Consider the following 15,302-nt stretch of genomic DNA (forward strand, 5'->3'; position numbering starts at 1 on the left):
GACTTGACTAACTTTTTAATAAAGGGCCAGATAGTAAATATTTTGGGGTTTGCAGGCTATATGATCTCTGTCAAAACTATTCAGCTCTGCTATTGCAGTCCAAAAGCAGCCATGGACAATACTTAAGTGAATGAGCATATCTGTGTTCCTATAAAACTTTATAAATACAGGTAGCAGCCCTTTGCTACTGTTTACTGCTTCCCTTGTTCCAGAGTGAGGGTAATGATAGACCATGGAGTTTTAAGCTAGATATGGAAGGAAGAGAGGAAAACATGAAAAAGTGAGGAAAAGTGAAGGGTAAAGGGTCAGTGGCATGTTGTCTCACTAAACTGTTTCCTGAGCTCTACTGTGTTCTTCAACTCCACATCTTGAATATATTTTTCTCTGCCTTAAATGTCCCTCCATACTCAATTTAGATGCATCTCTTTTACCTGAACCTTTACGTCCTCTGCAATGGCTACTGACATAGAAAATGCTCAATAAATGCTGAAAATTGAAATTTTTTATTTCATTTTAATAGGTAAGATGATTTCAAACTGTGAAGGTTGTGAAAATTTACCTGCAGGTTTTCCCATTCAGTAGCCAGTAGCCACTTCTGTACTTGAAACAGTGATTCTCAACTTTGTTTTCTGCTTCAGTTTGCTTATCTGACATTATTCACCTGAATAAAGTGAAGGTAGCACTCTGTTCCTCATATCTACTTAGTATTTAGTTGGAATTCCCTTCTTTCTTTCCACTGATCTTGGATTGGTGTCTTTATGCTGCTGGGAATGGATGTTTAAGTATAGGGCCAGCAATAAACTTGTGAGTATAGTAACTTGCTGCCTTATAAGATACTCTTTTTCTTCCCCCAGTTAATCGTAGAAGACATGTGGTTGTTCTATTAATTATAGATTATCAGACAACCAGAGAATCTTTTTGTAGAGGTTAGAGAAATTTTGAAGTCCAACTTTTCATGTCACAGTTGAAGAAGCCTAGAGAAATAAAGTGACTTGTATCAGTTAGCAGAGTTAGGGCCAGAAATGCATATTTCTTAGCTCCTAGTTAAGTATTCATTCTACTACGATGTAATCTTTCCTGGTAGGATATAAGGCAATGATTCTCAAATTAGAAAACACAAAATTTTGTGGACAGATGGTATCCTCTAAAATCATGTAACCAAAATAAAATAGTAGTTTAAATGTGATTAGGAATCTTAACAGTATTGAAATGGCTGTGTTTTTGCCATGAAATTGTTAGTTAAAAAAAAAAAAGTGTGGTAGACTTGTTTTTACTATTATGGTTATATTCTGAATTGATTTTGTGTAATTGAAATTGAGTAAATGAATCTTTTACTTAAAATTCCGAATATGTGAATGTCTCAAGAATTTACTCTAATTTGAATATTTAAAGACTGTTTCTTAATCTTGTTCTTTTGGTTTGTATGTTTTTAATAAACTCTTTCAGAAAGATGAGGTCTATCTTAATCTGGTGCTGGACTATGTTCCGGAAACAGTATACAGAGTTGCCAGACACTATAGTCGAGCCAAACAGACGCTCCCTGTGATCTATGTCAAGGTAGGTAAAAATGGAGCCATTTCCCATTTTAAAGCTAACTTAATATGAGCAAGAGAGAGTGCTAGGTGTGTTTTAACTTATTATTGCATCTCATACTGAGGGAGAAAAGCTGCAAAATAGGTATTGCTAGAACTTCGTTAAATTTTTGTACAGTTTGAAAGTTTTAAAGCCATCACCTTTTAAACTTTCATGACTCAGGTAATAAAGGTATCTGTTATCTTTCTGACAAGTGAAATTCTTCACAGGTAGTTACTGACTTTAATTTTATTAGCCAGGGCATCTTTTTATTTAATTTCTTATTACCCTTTTTCTGCCATAGACTGAGATAGGAGCAAGTATATCATATAAAATTATAAAATATGGTTGCAATGTTTTATTGCTATTTATATTTATATATATACATCATGTGTCTGTAGCTGAAGTTTTAACTTTTGACAATTTTAAATATGCCCAGACTCTTTAACTTGGTACTTAATTTTTGGTACCTGATATCAGTGTCATTTGTTTGTTTATTTGTTTGTTTTGATCGTACCCACACCATATGGAAGTTCCAGGGATCAAACCCATATTGTAGTCGCAACCTGTGCCACAGCTGCAGCAGTGTTGGATCCTTAACCCATTATACCACAGGGGAATTTCTTTATCTTGTTTGTTTGAAAGAACTCATGACAGAGTGACTAGCAGTTTATCCAGCATAATGATGACTAAAGTTGTGGTAGAATATTAGACATGGTCATTTGTTTAACTATGACATTGTAAAAACTATGAGTTAAGTTTTAAAGTTCAGGTATCAAAGTATAATTTCTTGCATTGATCTTTTATACAAATAACTCTAGAAAGTAAAATGGCATTGACTCTAAATGTTTTGAGTATTGAAGCTTTACTTAATTGTTGCAATTTTATAGTAGTAAAATGGGTACCGAAGCAGGACTTCGGTAGCTAGATTTTGGCAAGGGGTCCAGGAGTCCTGTTGAATTCGGTGCTAGGAATTAAAAAATCTAATTATGGTGTAATTTTATTTGGGCTTATCAAAACTTGGTTGAGGAGTTCCCGTCGTGGCGCAGTGGTTAACGAATCCGACTAGGAACCATGAGGTTGCGGGTTCGGTCCCTGCCCTTGCTCAGTGGGTTAACGATCCGGCGTTGCCGTGAGCTGTGGTGTAGGTTGCAGACGCGGCTCGGATCCTGTGTTGCTGTGGCTCTGGCGTAGGCCGGTGGCTACAGCTCCGATTCAGCCCCTAGCCTGGGAACCTCCATATGCCGCGGGAGCGGCCCAAGAAATAGCAACAACAACAACAACAAAAAGACAAAAGACGAAAGACAAAAAAAAAACTTGGTTGAGGTTGTGGCTCAGTAGATAAAAGCAGGAACTAAAAGACATAGTTTTTCTACTATAAATTTACTTTAGTACTTTATTGTTTTTTTTTAATTATCAGGTCCTGTTTAAGATAAGCAGTGTAATAGTATGTCTTTTTGAGCTCCCTAAATCTAGGATAATCTTTGAGCTTCTTAATTTAGAATGGTAATGGTTTCTATCTACCTTGTGATTTTCTTTATTGGCAGTGCACAGCACTGGCACATTTATGAAGCAGAAGAAACCCTCGATTTAGTTCCTGAAGACCTAGTTTTGAGGCCCAACTTTGCTGCTTAGTTAAGTGCTTTAGGACAAGTTACTGATCCATTCTCTCCTTAGCTTCATGTTGGTAAAAATGATGAGAGCATTTAATAAGAGGTGCACAGCAGTTAGACCAGTTTTTATTCCACCTCTTTAATTCAGATAAATGATAAATGCTTGAAGGATAATATGAAACCTAATAAAAAAATTTTTCCTTCTCTAAAAGGGAGAAAATCAGACTGTACAAAACAAAAATGTATAGTGTTATGAAAGTGGTTAAAGGAGCTAGAAAAGTCATATATTTTGAATTGATGAAATTTACTTGGAAAAGAGAAGGTTATAGTAATACTTCTGCTGAATCTGCCCTCTAAATTTATTTACCTCTTAGCAGATTTATATGTTCCCCAACTAAGCAACACCTATTTTCCCACCACTTCATAACATATAATATGCCAAATAATTTTTTTCGTGTATCTGTCTACAGAAATTTTATAGATTTAAATATCTTTTCTTTAGTCACCATAAACTTTTGTTTCTGTTAATGAAGAGTTCAAATAGGAGTAGAGAAAATGGAATAGTGACCCCCAGTTGTGCCCATGACACAACTTCAACAGTTATTAATTCATGGCCACCCTTGTTTCATCTATACCATCCTCTGCTCTCTACTTCCTTTTAAACAAATCATAGTTATTATTTTCATCTGCAAGTATTTCTCTGTGTTTGTGTATAATAAATAAATTAACAAGTAAAAGAGACTTTTTAAAATATAATTACAATACCATTTTCTTAACTATACAAATAATATTTCGTTAGTATCATTAAATATTCAATTACTATTTATATTCCCAATATGATAACATATTGTTACAAGTTTCTTTATTAGAGTTGAGATCCAAGTAAGATCCATATGTTATAATTGGCTAATGTGCCTCTAATGTTTCTAATGTTTAACAACTTTATTGTTAAAGAAATTGGGCCTGGGAGTTCCCACTGTGTTATAGTGAGTTAATGATCCAGCTTCTCCCTATGGCGTTACCAGTTCCATCCCTAACCTGACACAGTGGGTTAAGGATCCTGCATTGCCACGGCTGTGGCTTAACGTGCACATGCAGCTCAGGTTTGATCCCTAGCCCAGGAACTTCCATGTGCCACAGGTACAGCCAAGAATGGGGGCACGGAGAAACTGGGCTGTTTGACCTACAATTTTGAGTCTGGATTTTGCTGATAGGATTATGATAATGTTGTTAACATGTTTCTCTGTCCTCAGTATTTCCTATAAATTGGTGCTTAGATTTATTTTTATAGGCATCAAGACCACTTCATATGTACATGATAGCTTATGTCAATGCTTTACCTGACCTTTAACTGTCTTTATTGTTGTTGTTTTACCAAGAGACTGGTATCTTTGTTTTGAATCATTTCAAAAGTTCTTTTATTGGTATATAACTGGGGTAAAGTCAGAAGGTGAGTAGTCAAAATCATTTATAAGTGAACACTGACCTTGGAAGAAATAGAAGATTGAAGATGTATTTACTTTCTTCATAAAGACACTCTCTTCCCCAGTCAAGAGTCATTTCTTTCTTCCATGCAGACCCAGTTTCACAGTGTATCTTGATTTGTAATAAAACTAAGTAAATATTCTTTGAAATTGATGGCAGTAGTCATCTAGGATCTGTTTATAAATGGCATTTTAAAGTCTACTTATTTCTGAAGGATATTAACAGGAGTGTTGATGCTATTAATAGATTACCTGGTGCCTTGATAAATCGTTGATTATAGATTTTCTCAGTTTACATGTGAGGTTTCCCAGACCCCTGTATCAGTAACCCTGGGGCTGATAAAGGATGATGAACTTAAAAAAACAGAAAACTTGGATTTTGATCTAAGTAAACTGTTACTTGTTAGGCATATGATTTGGACTATCCTCTGATATTTTTAATCTGTGTTTAGAAAAAAATAGGTTTGTGGTAGGATGTTGGTAAAATAAAAAATTATAAAAGCACATTGTAAAATTTCCTTTTTTAAATTATTAAGCAATGGTACAGATACAGTATTGGTTAATGAAACTATACTTAGATAATTAATACAGAAATTACATGAAAATTGTTAAAGGAAGATTGAGTGAACAGTCCCCAGCATTTTGCTTGTTCTTTCTGAAAATGTTATTTTGTTCCTGATTAATTGTTTGGGATAGAAAGCGTTCAGTTGATTTTTACTCTTTATTCCAGTTGTATATGTATCAGCTGTTCCGAAGTTTAGCCTATATCCATTCCTTTGGAATCTGCCATCGGGATATTAAACCACAGAACCTCTTGTTGGATCCTGATACAGCTGTCTTAAAACTCTGTGACTTTGGAAGGTAAGCTAGCTCTCAATTCACCTCCCTTCTCTTCTCTCCTTCCCCACCCTCCCACCCTATGTACTCTTTTAAAATATGTTCATTTGCATTATCAGTCTAAGAATTTTGTTACCCTTATTTGAGTATATAAACTGGTGTAATTTCTTGTGAGGGTAGTTTTGGTAAATTCTGTTAGAATTGTAAATGTGTGTAGTCTTTTATCCAGCAGTTTAACTCCTAGGAATTATTCTCTTGCATATATTCACATTTTTACAAAATGCTATATATACACTAGGATTTTTATCATAGAATTGTTTATAAATGTCTATCAGGAAAATGACCAAATAAATTATGATACATAATATATGTAGTATATAATACATATAACATAATACACACAAGTGGCTTTCTATGAATTGAAAAGGAATGATCTCTAAGAAATACTAAATTCAGAAAGCAAGGCCAAGACTCTATATAGTATGTTCCCTTTTGTACTTTAAAAACATGCAGTGTGGCCATGTGTATACAGATACATACATGGTTTATTTCTGGAATGATATATAATAAATTCAAAACATTGATTGCTTCTAGGAAGGGAAACTGGGAGTGTAGTGTAGTTGAAACATTTGTTCCTTGATTGTGCTTTCATATTGTTTGAATTTTTATTAGATGCATATGACCCCTTTTCAGTAACAACTATTTTTTTAAATATTGGTTATTATACATTACTGTGTATCATCTTAACTTTACAGTTAACATTAATTTAGAGATGAGGTAAAAGGTCTAGTAGCAGCAATACCCCTATAATTTAGCCTCATTTCCCTCTTTGTTTTTTTCAAATTCCTTTGTATTTTCTGTCTTCTTAATAAACCCATTCCTTGGTAATATATACTGTAATAAGACTTAATCCTATCCATCTTTGTAGTATCCAGCATCTTGTGCCTTTCTGATCTAACCTTTCAGCATGAAATCAACTTTGTATTCCTATGTATCTCAGGCAGTTAACCTTTTATTTCCGCTCTAGTGTAATCACCCAGAGTCATCTCTGTCTTCATAGTCCTAATCTCTATGTAACTTGGATTCTCTCCATTTTTTTCATCCTCAGCTCTATAGATATTGACTCACATCTGCTAATAATCTGTATTTCTTCTTCTTTGTAAGACTTTTATACCAACCCACAGTTTAAATTTTAGATTTAATATAGGGTATATTTTCCACAGGCCATCTCTTGGGAAAGAGTCTTAAAAAAATAAGAACTTCAATTTTGTCATGAATTAATTCTTAGTCTCATAAGGGCGTCCTTTTAGATCATCCCCTTCTTAGAGTTGCCTGATTTCAGACATCAGTCATAGGATCCAGATCATTTTGCAGGCTGTAACTCTGTCCTTTCAACTCTAAGAAAAGGTAAAGGATATTAAATCAAAAAACTCTTACTTGACGCTTGAAACAAAGTGCTACTGCATATTATTTTTTGGACAAACTGCCCAAATCAGATGAATTTTATTGTTATAGGATGTCTTCCCCACTGAGAGTGACTGACTGGTGTGGACTGTAAAAAATACTTAGAAGACATCAACTTAGTGGGATTTCTGTTCTCACCATAGTGTCAAAACTCTGTTGCTGTGGGCCGTTCTGTTGGAACATAGAAATTGCTTTGTTCTAACATATTTGGATTTCACTTGTATGATGATAGTTCATTTTTAAGAGCTCTGATAACAAACTCTGCCTTTTTTGTTGTTGTTTTAACCATTGATTTGGGCAAGTGGAGTTTGAGATACACTCTAGATTCTTAGTGTCAATGTGGTAGTGATTTGAACAAAACAGTATTGTCCTCTTGTTAATAATTCTTTATTGAATGAAATAGGGTGAAGAGCTAGTTGGGTTTTCTTAGGACTGTATGTGACCACTGTATTGGAGGCTCTCAACCCTCAAAGGGCAGGAAGCTATATTAGCCTCACCTGAAGAGAAGGAAGGTAGATCCATCAAGTAGTGGAGAAATCTACAGGCTGTGGCGTTTTCTAATCTTAGCCTTTTTTATCTTAGAGTGAATTTGCTGACTATATAACTAGAATCTATCTTGTTAATTTAAAAAATCCTCTATAAAGTAGAAAGCTTTTATGTTATTCTAGAAAAGTGTCTTTTTTTGTAGTCTAAAAATAGGGATTAATATTTATTAATTCATGAAATGATTGCTGTGTGTCAATCTTGGGGAGAATGTTTAAAAAATAAACTGCCTTACGCCTTCTCAACTTGTACAACTTGTAACGAAGGAAGAACAGGTTAAGGTCAGAATTACCGTTGACCAGAAACAAATGGAAAAAAAAGAAAGTTCAGGAACCCCTCCCTGGCCCGTCTTAGTGGGTCAAAGGTCTGTGTTGCCACAGCTGTGGCGTAGAGGCTTGGATTTGATCCCTGGCCCGGGAACTTCCATGTGCTATGGGTGTGGCAAAGGAAGCGGGGGCGGGAGGCGTGCAGGAAAGACCAAATTGAAACCTTTGTGATTGCTTTCATCTATCTCTACTCTGATTTTCCTATACCTTTGCTTACGTTCTCTTATTACTTACTTTTTTATGATTAGGATTCCATTGCTTGTATTTATTTTCTGTATTTATCTTTCTTATATTGTATGTCAAAATGATTAGCTTCTATAGCATTTTTTATTTCAGTTTGTCTTCAAGTTATATTGAGAAACATTGCAAAAAATTTTAATTTACTTTAATATTTAAAATGCATGCCATAAAATATTTGGGAAGGAAAGTTGGATTAAAAGAAGGTGTGATTAATCTTTATAGACAACAGAATTAGAATTCATAGACTGTGCTTTCTATCTGTCCTACAGGAAAGGGTCTTTTTAATTGGGTAATGAATGTTTAGACAGTTAATAAATTGGTCAAATGGTGGAAAAATAAAATAGATTGGGTCTGTAAGCCTTGAAGTACCGAGTCAGAAGTCAAATTATAAGAGAGTGCTGATTTCTTAACCTTTTAAAAAACATATTACTTAAGCATTCTTGTGTGTGTGTGTGTGTCTTTTAGGGCCCACCTGCGTCATATGGAGGTTCTCAGGCTAGGGGTCAGCCACGGCAATGCCAGATCCTTAACCCACTGAGCGAGGTCAGGAATCAAACCTTTGTCCTCCTGGATGCTAGTCAGGTTCGTTAACCGCTGAACCACAATGGGAACTCCTACTTAAGCATTCTTATATTAAAAATCTATTACGGAGTTCCCGTCGTGGCGCAGTGGTTAACGAATCCGACTAGGAACCATGAGGTTGCGGGTTTGATCCCTGCCCTTGCTCAGTGGGTTAACGATCCGGCGTTGCCGTGAGCTGTGGTGTAGGTTGCAGACGCGGCTCAGATCCTGCGTTGCTGTGGCTCTGGTGTAGGCCAGTGGCTACAGCTCCGATTCGACCCCTAGCCTGGGAACCTCCATATGCTGCGGGAGCGGCCCAAGAAATAGCAAAAAGACAAAAAAAAAAAAAAAATCTATTACTATGCTTTTTGGTGAGAGGCGGTACCTCTTATTTGTCTGCTTTTCTTTCTCTGTATTTTAGAGGTGAAATTCAGGGAACAAGAGCAGAAGATACATAGTGTTTATCCTTTGTGATTTTTAAAATCTTTCCATGGTAACAATTGTCAGATGCACTCTTTAAAAGTAACTGTTGTTTTTTGTTTTTTGTTTTTTGTTTTCAGAGTGGTGTGTTAAAATTATAAGTTTCTTTTGTCAGAGATAGTTATGGTTCATATTTTCTTTTTCCTGTATGTTGCATGACAGGAATTATGGGAATCTTAGATAAACATTCGGTGTTGCAAATGATAGCAGTTTTGTTTCATTTACAGTTTAGATTTAATTTAAAGAATTTCTGCTTTTGATCTTTTATTAGTGCAAAGCAGCTGGTCCGAGGAGAACCCAATGTTTCGTATATCTGTTCTCGGTACTATAGGGCACCAGAGTTGATCTTTGGAGCCACTGATTATACCTCTAGTATAGGTAAGTACTGATTCTGAATATAATGGGTTGTAGTTATTAATTGCATCTTGTTTTTAGAAATATGTTTCTTCTCAAAGATTGATATACAAAAATGTATATAATTTTTAGAATTTCATCTCTTAGAATTTAATTTATATTTACTATTCTACTTTGAGGTTTCTTGGATTATAAGAAAAAGTAATAAAGTTATTCCTTTGTGATTGTATGATTTCTCTAGGATTACAGTTATTTTTAACTTAAAATTTTAAATAAATTCTAAGTATACTTTTTCTTCACTTAAAAGAAAAATTACCCTGAAATACCCACTTTTGAGCTTGATTATTAGTTGGAGAATTTACATTCATTAAGTTCGTGAGTAAAGTGGTAGGATTACCATTTTACTGAGTCTTACTGTGCTGTTTCAATTGGTTATTTAAGTCAGCTCAAAAGGAACAGTTTTGACTTTTTCAATTAGTAGTTTGGATAGACCCATTAATTCTGTAGAAGTTGCCACTAAAGATCTTTAATGATAGAAGCAATTGAATAGAGACAATTTTCTTCATTCTTCATTGACCTCTTCTACTCTATTTTTGCTCACTAGTAGGGGTGCACAAGTATTTTCAGTGGGCATGAATAGGAAGCTGGAGCAACCTTAGGGTGACATGCAGATGGAGGTCAAAATTATTTTATTGTTATATATTGTTTCTGAAGAGTATTCCTTAGTTCAGAAACAAACAAAAGCATGCAAATACCAAACAAACAAAAACTAAAATAAAAAGCTCACAGTAACAAGAACTTGGACACTTTTTCTCTTTTGATAACATGTAAAAATTCTCTAGTATGAATGAAGACCTTTAAACAGAAACACATTACTGTTATTTTTATTTTGCCAAAGGGCAAAGTGCCAAAGAACATTTTGATTTGTGCCATGAGGCCAGTAGTTTAACTCACCATTTCTCTTGCACCGTCAGTGCAAATGTCAACATAGTGAAAAATGAAGCTTATGAAAATAACTTTGCCCTCAGCACCTCTGAAAAGGTCTAGGAGACCCAGTGCTCTGCAGATCATACCTTGAGACCTGCCGCCCTGGAAGATAGAGAGTATAATAATGTGTGTGTGTGTGTGTGTGTGTGTGTGTCTGTGTCTGTGTGTGTAAAATGCTCAAAAGTTTCACTATGGCTATGTTATAAGGCATATGTTCAGGGACAGATGAGAACTAGTATAATGGATGTTTTGGTTGAATAGACCAAAATTTGAGGTCCAGGTTTACTGCTACTCAGCTAAGCTATAAAGTGGAGATTACAAACCATTCTGTTTACCTTTCTGAGTGGCTGTAAGGATTAAATAAAATGTTAGTGAAAGTACTATAGAAATATGAAGTGGGAGTTCCTGTCGTGGCTCAGCAGAAAGGAATCTGACTAGCATCCATGAGGATGAAGTTTCGATCCCTGGCCTTCCTCAGTGGGTTAAGGATCTGGCATTGCTGTGAGCTATGGTGTGGTTTGCAGACATGGCTCGGATTGCACATTGCTGTGGCTATGGGGTAGGCTGGCAGCTGCAGCTCTGATTCAACCCCAAGCCTGGGAACTTCCACATGCCTCGGGGTCTGGCCCTAAAAAGACAAAAAAAAAAAAGAAATATGAAGTGGTGTTCTTTTTGTGGTATTTGTTAACTTGACTCTATCCCAAGAGCAAATTTCAACACTTTTTATCTTTGGAGAGTTTGGGTTTTCTAGCTGCTTTCTGTTTTATTCACATATATGAAACTAATCATGTGCATACCAGGATGAGATGCATACTGGGATGAGTTTTGCCAGGGGCACCTAAAATAAATGCAGTTTGCTTCTTTTTAAAAGTCATGCACTGACATATTAAGGCATGTTTATATAAACCTTTGACCCTCTTAAGAGTACATTACTTCTGTAAATGTCCATGTGCCCAGCAGTTCTTTGGGAATCCTTTCTCAAAAAGAAGGTCAAGTGTAGTCTGTTTTCTCTATTAAGAATCGATTTTCTGGATGTTATGAGTACTGACTCTCTAGTAGCCTTCTTTGCATGACTAAGATCAGATTCAAAAGTTGCTGATTCAACAGGAGCCTTTTGAACCCTACAAGCCTATATTTGACCTTCCTTTTTAGATTTAGGATATGTGCATCTTAATACTGTGGAAGATTTGTAAACAAAAATAAAGATATTTAAAAGAGTAATAAAATACACTTTAGAGATATTTTTAACAATGGTATGTCAAGTGAAAGAGTTGCTGGACAAAATTAACTTGGATTTCTTAAGTGAATTTTGTGTCATCATTTTTCTAGGTCAATAAAAAATAGTCATTGAAGCAGGGATTTCCAGTTCATCTTGATAGTGCATCTCACCACATCATACTAATTAAATTATTTGTTGTTCTCCTGCCATTCGTCATTCTTTTCCTTCCCTGCTTGTAGATGGAAAGCCCAGCAGTGATATATGTTCATCTCCCTAAAGCAACTTGTTTGTTGCTTCATACAAAAACCAAGAATTTACAAACTGAAAATTAGCTTTTTCTTGCAAGAAGTCTTTTTTTTTTTTTTTTTTTTTTTGTCTTTTTAGGACTGTAACGGAGGCATACGGAAGTTCCCAGGCTAGGTGGTATCAGATCAGAGCTACAGCTGCCTCTCTATGCCACAGCCAGGGCAATTCGGGATCCCAGCTGTGTCTGCCACCTATACCACAACTCACAGCAGCATGGGATCCTTAACCCACTGAGCAAGGCCAGGGCTCAAACCTGCATCCTCATGGATGCTAGGCAGATTCGTTTTTCACTGAGCCTCAACGGGAACTCCCATTGCAAGAAGTCTTAAATAGTGGTCTATAAATAGAATGCCCATATAATTTATCTTTCCATTTGTAGTACTTTTAAGGGAAAGGGCATCTTCTTCATAATTATCCCAGGACAATAGGTCTAAACCAGGACTATCTTGGGTAAGTCAGGATGTATGCGTTTTTAAAAAATTAAATTTAGCTATAAATTATTTAAATTTAAGTTTTCTCAAGGTTGAGGTTTCTGCTTTGACTTAAAAGTGAATTATTTTGTATTTGTAAAATAAAATGTATTCTACCGTTGCATTTAAAAATGTTTTTTAAGAACATTTTACTGTCAGTCATATTACAAGGCAAAAGTCAGCCATTGAAAGTATCAAAAATTTTCCCCAAAATTTTCACTGACTTAGAACCCTGTGTATAGGGGATTGAACTCTTATTTGCTGCTACTCTGTATAAGCACCTACTAATGTGCAGAAATTGTGTCACTTTGACTTAAATATGGAATAAATGATCATACTCTGTGTTTTCATACTATAATCCCTGTCTTGGTTGTTGAAGACTTAAACATCTGATATTTGATAGCTAAATAGACTTTACCCTTTATTGGAATATTCTTATTCCAATATGTTTGCTCTAATGAACATAAACTTAGAAAATGTATACAAACAGTTTTTAATGCAACTTAAGCCACAAAGTGTTAATAATTTAATAAGCCTTTGTTTTCTCTTCAGATGTGTGGTCTGCAGGCTGTGTGTTGGCTGAACTGTTGCTAGGACAACCTATATTTCCAGGGGATAGTGGTGTGGATCAATTGGTGGAAATAATCAAGGTGAGAAGATTGGATCAGAATTTTTGAAGGAATCTTGTTGCTATTCTCTTAAGAATCCATATCTCTCATACACCCATGAAAAATTTAGGAAATGGACAAATGGGATCTAAGATCACAGAGCAAGTTCAGCTATAAAAGAAATATAAGAACCCAGCCTTTTGCTATCTAATTGAATTATTCTTCTCTTGTGTGATACTGGAAAAGCTATTTTGGCTATCTGATGCAAAAAAGAAATATATCTGTTATTGAAGATACTTAAAAGCCATAGATCACTAAAATGTATATAAACCGAATAAAAACACAAGCTGTGTCTATTTTTGCTCACCGTGTGCTCTCTGCTTGTAATATTCTACCGAGCACATAGGAGATGCTTGTATTTATTCAATATTTAAATATTTATAAAATGAAAGTATGATATGTACTAGTAGAACGCTTGATAGAAGCATAATTTTGACTTATGGGTTTAATACAATTTTATTTATTAGGTCTGTCAATACCTTTATTAAAAACACCAGATCCAAAGAATTATTATCTTAGAATTAATATTGTCTCTTAAGGAAAGCAGCACTGCAATTTTAAAGTTTTTAACACTTGAGATCTTAAATAAGTTCTCACCCCCATTAAAAATACCTGATGTCTCTGTATTTAGACCACTAGATTGGTTGAAAGGTTATAGTTTGTCCAAAGCAATAACACCAACTGCCTGTTGGGCTTTATTCTTGATTTTCCAAATGTCTCATAGAAGTGAAAAATTAAAAATCTCCATAAAGGTTAAGTAGTCCAGTTCTCCATCAAATGAAAGAACCTTCTTAGTTACATTCCTGACAGTGGTCTTCAACTGTTTTCTTAAATACTTCCAGCATCGGATACTTTGGAATACAGCCTTTTCTGTATCTGGACAGCTTCAATTTAGTTTTTATTGCACTGAGGGCTTGACTCCTCAGTAGCTAGTTGTATCCTGGACTAAGGAGTAACTTATGATTAAGTTATTTTAGAATCCTTGTACTGTATTTTATAAAAATATGTTACTTTTGATAAGATGATTTTCCTAGGTATCAGTGTATGCAAGTGTAGTTGAAAACACCAACATGTGAGCAAGAATCTATGTAATGTCTTAAGATATTTACCTGAGACCATTGGTATTTGCTGTCTTTTTTTTTTTTGTAACCATCGTTTAGTTTCAGATTGAACCCTTAATTTTAGATCAACAGATCTACTTCCTTCCTGATTCTCACACTAAATTCAAATCTAAGTTCAGATAGTTTGATTTCCTTGTTTCTTAAAAGGCCTGTGTATATTCCTTATTATTATTAAAATTAGTATTCTAATACAGGAGTTGGCAAACTTTCTGTAAAAGGCTAGGTAAAATATTAAAACACTTGTGGGCTAAAATGCAAATTAAGGATATCAGATATATAACAAAAGAAAATATTCCACAAATTTTTCATTGATGAAATTCAAACTAATATAATAATTGAATAAAATGAGCCTACTAATTAGAGGAATGGAATTTTTGGGGGGAGATGCTATAACATTTCTCTTAACTGGAGTTCAAAGTCAGTGTTTTGTATCATCAAAGTGATTGCAAATGGTTATCTTTAAAGTCCAACCATAGTTCATGAACCCTGCAAAAAACAGAGATTGGGCCATAGTTTGCTGATCATTATTTAGTACAACCAGTCAGCATTTCTTCTATCCCTGGGTTTTCAGTTACATAGTTCTTTGAGCATATTGCCATTCTATTTATCATATATGTTTGGAATATTAGAACTGTGTCATTTCTCTAGGATTATAGTTTAGAATTTTGTAATGATTTATTACTTGTCATTACTTTTAACGAATTCATACATGATACAAATGAAATTGCTCAGGAAGCTAAGGTAGATATCTGTGGTAAGTATATATCTCATCCTTGCCATCATATCTTATAAACCTTTAAGTCCAGAGATTATATTACCACTTTTTGTCCTTGTAATTCAACTTTCTGCTCATATTGTTTTGTGCTTATTTAATTTTAGTAGAAACTGTTGGTTATTAATGGCTTAAGACTTTGTTTTTCTTTAGGGCTTATTTGTTGCAAGTTGGTCCATGATCAACTTGTCATAGTACGCCAACTCTAAAATAAAACACTCTTTTCGTTTATATGTTATCTTGCTATCTTGTATTTATACATAGTCATCACCCTACTGAGGATGA

General features: G+C 34.8%; 1 protein-coding gene across 5 annotated transcripts in view; it reads left to right on the plus strand.

Moving 5' to 3' along the window:
* The window catches only part of GSK3B (glycogen synthase kinase 3 beta), a 233,450-nt gene that overhangs the window by 145,018 nt on the left and 73,130 nt on the right, over positions 1-15,302 (plus strand). For all 5 annotated transcript variants that reach the window (XM_021068182.2, XM_021068187.2, XM_021068185.2 and 2 more), the window contains 4 exon segments: positions 1,447-1,557; positions 5,400-5,530; positions 9,392-9,498; positions 13,009-13,106. In XM_021068182.2, the coding sequence (XP_020923841.1) occupies positions 1,447-1,557; positions 5,400-5,530; positions 9,392-9,498; positions 13,009-13,106 (447 nt within the window).

Source organism: Sus scrofa, chromosome 13 (genome assembly GCF_054392235.1).
Source record: "Sus scrofa isolate SSC_HxYL_T2T_F1_AM1 chromosome 13, Sscrofa_HxYL_maternal_Yorkshire_Landrace_v2.0, whole genome shotgun sequence".
Taxonomy (NCBI): domain Eukaryota; kingdom Metazoa; phylum Chordata; class Mammalia; order Artiodactyla; family Suidae; genus Sus; species Sus scrofa.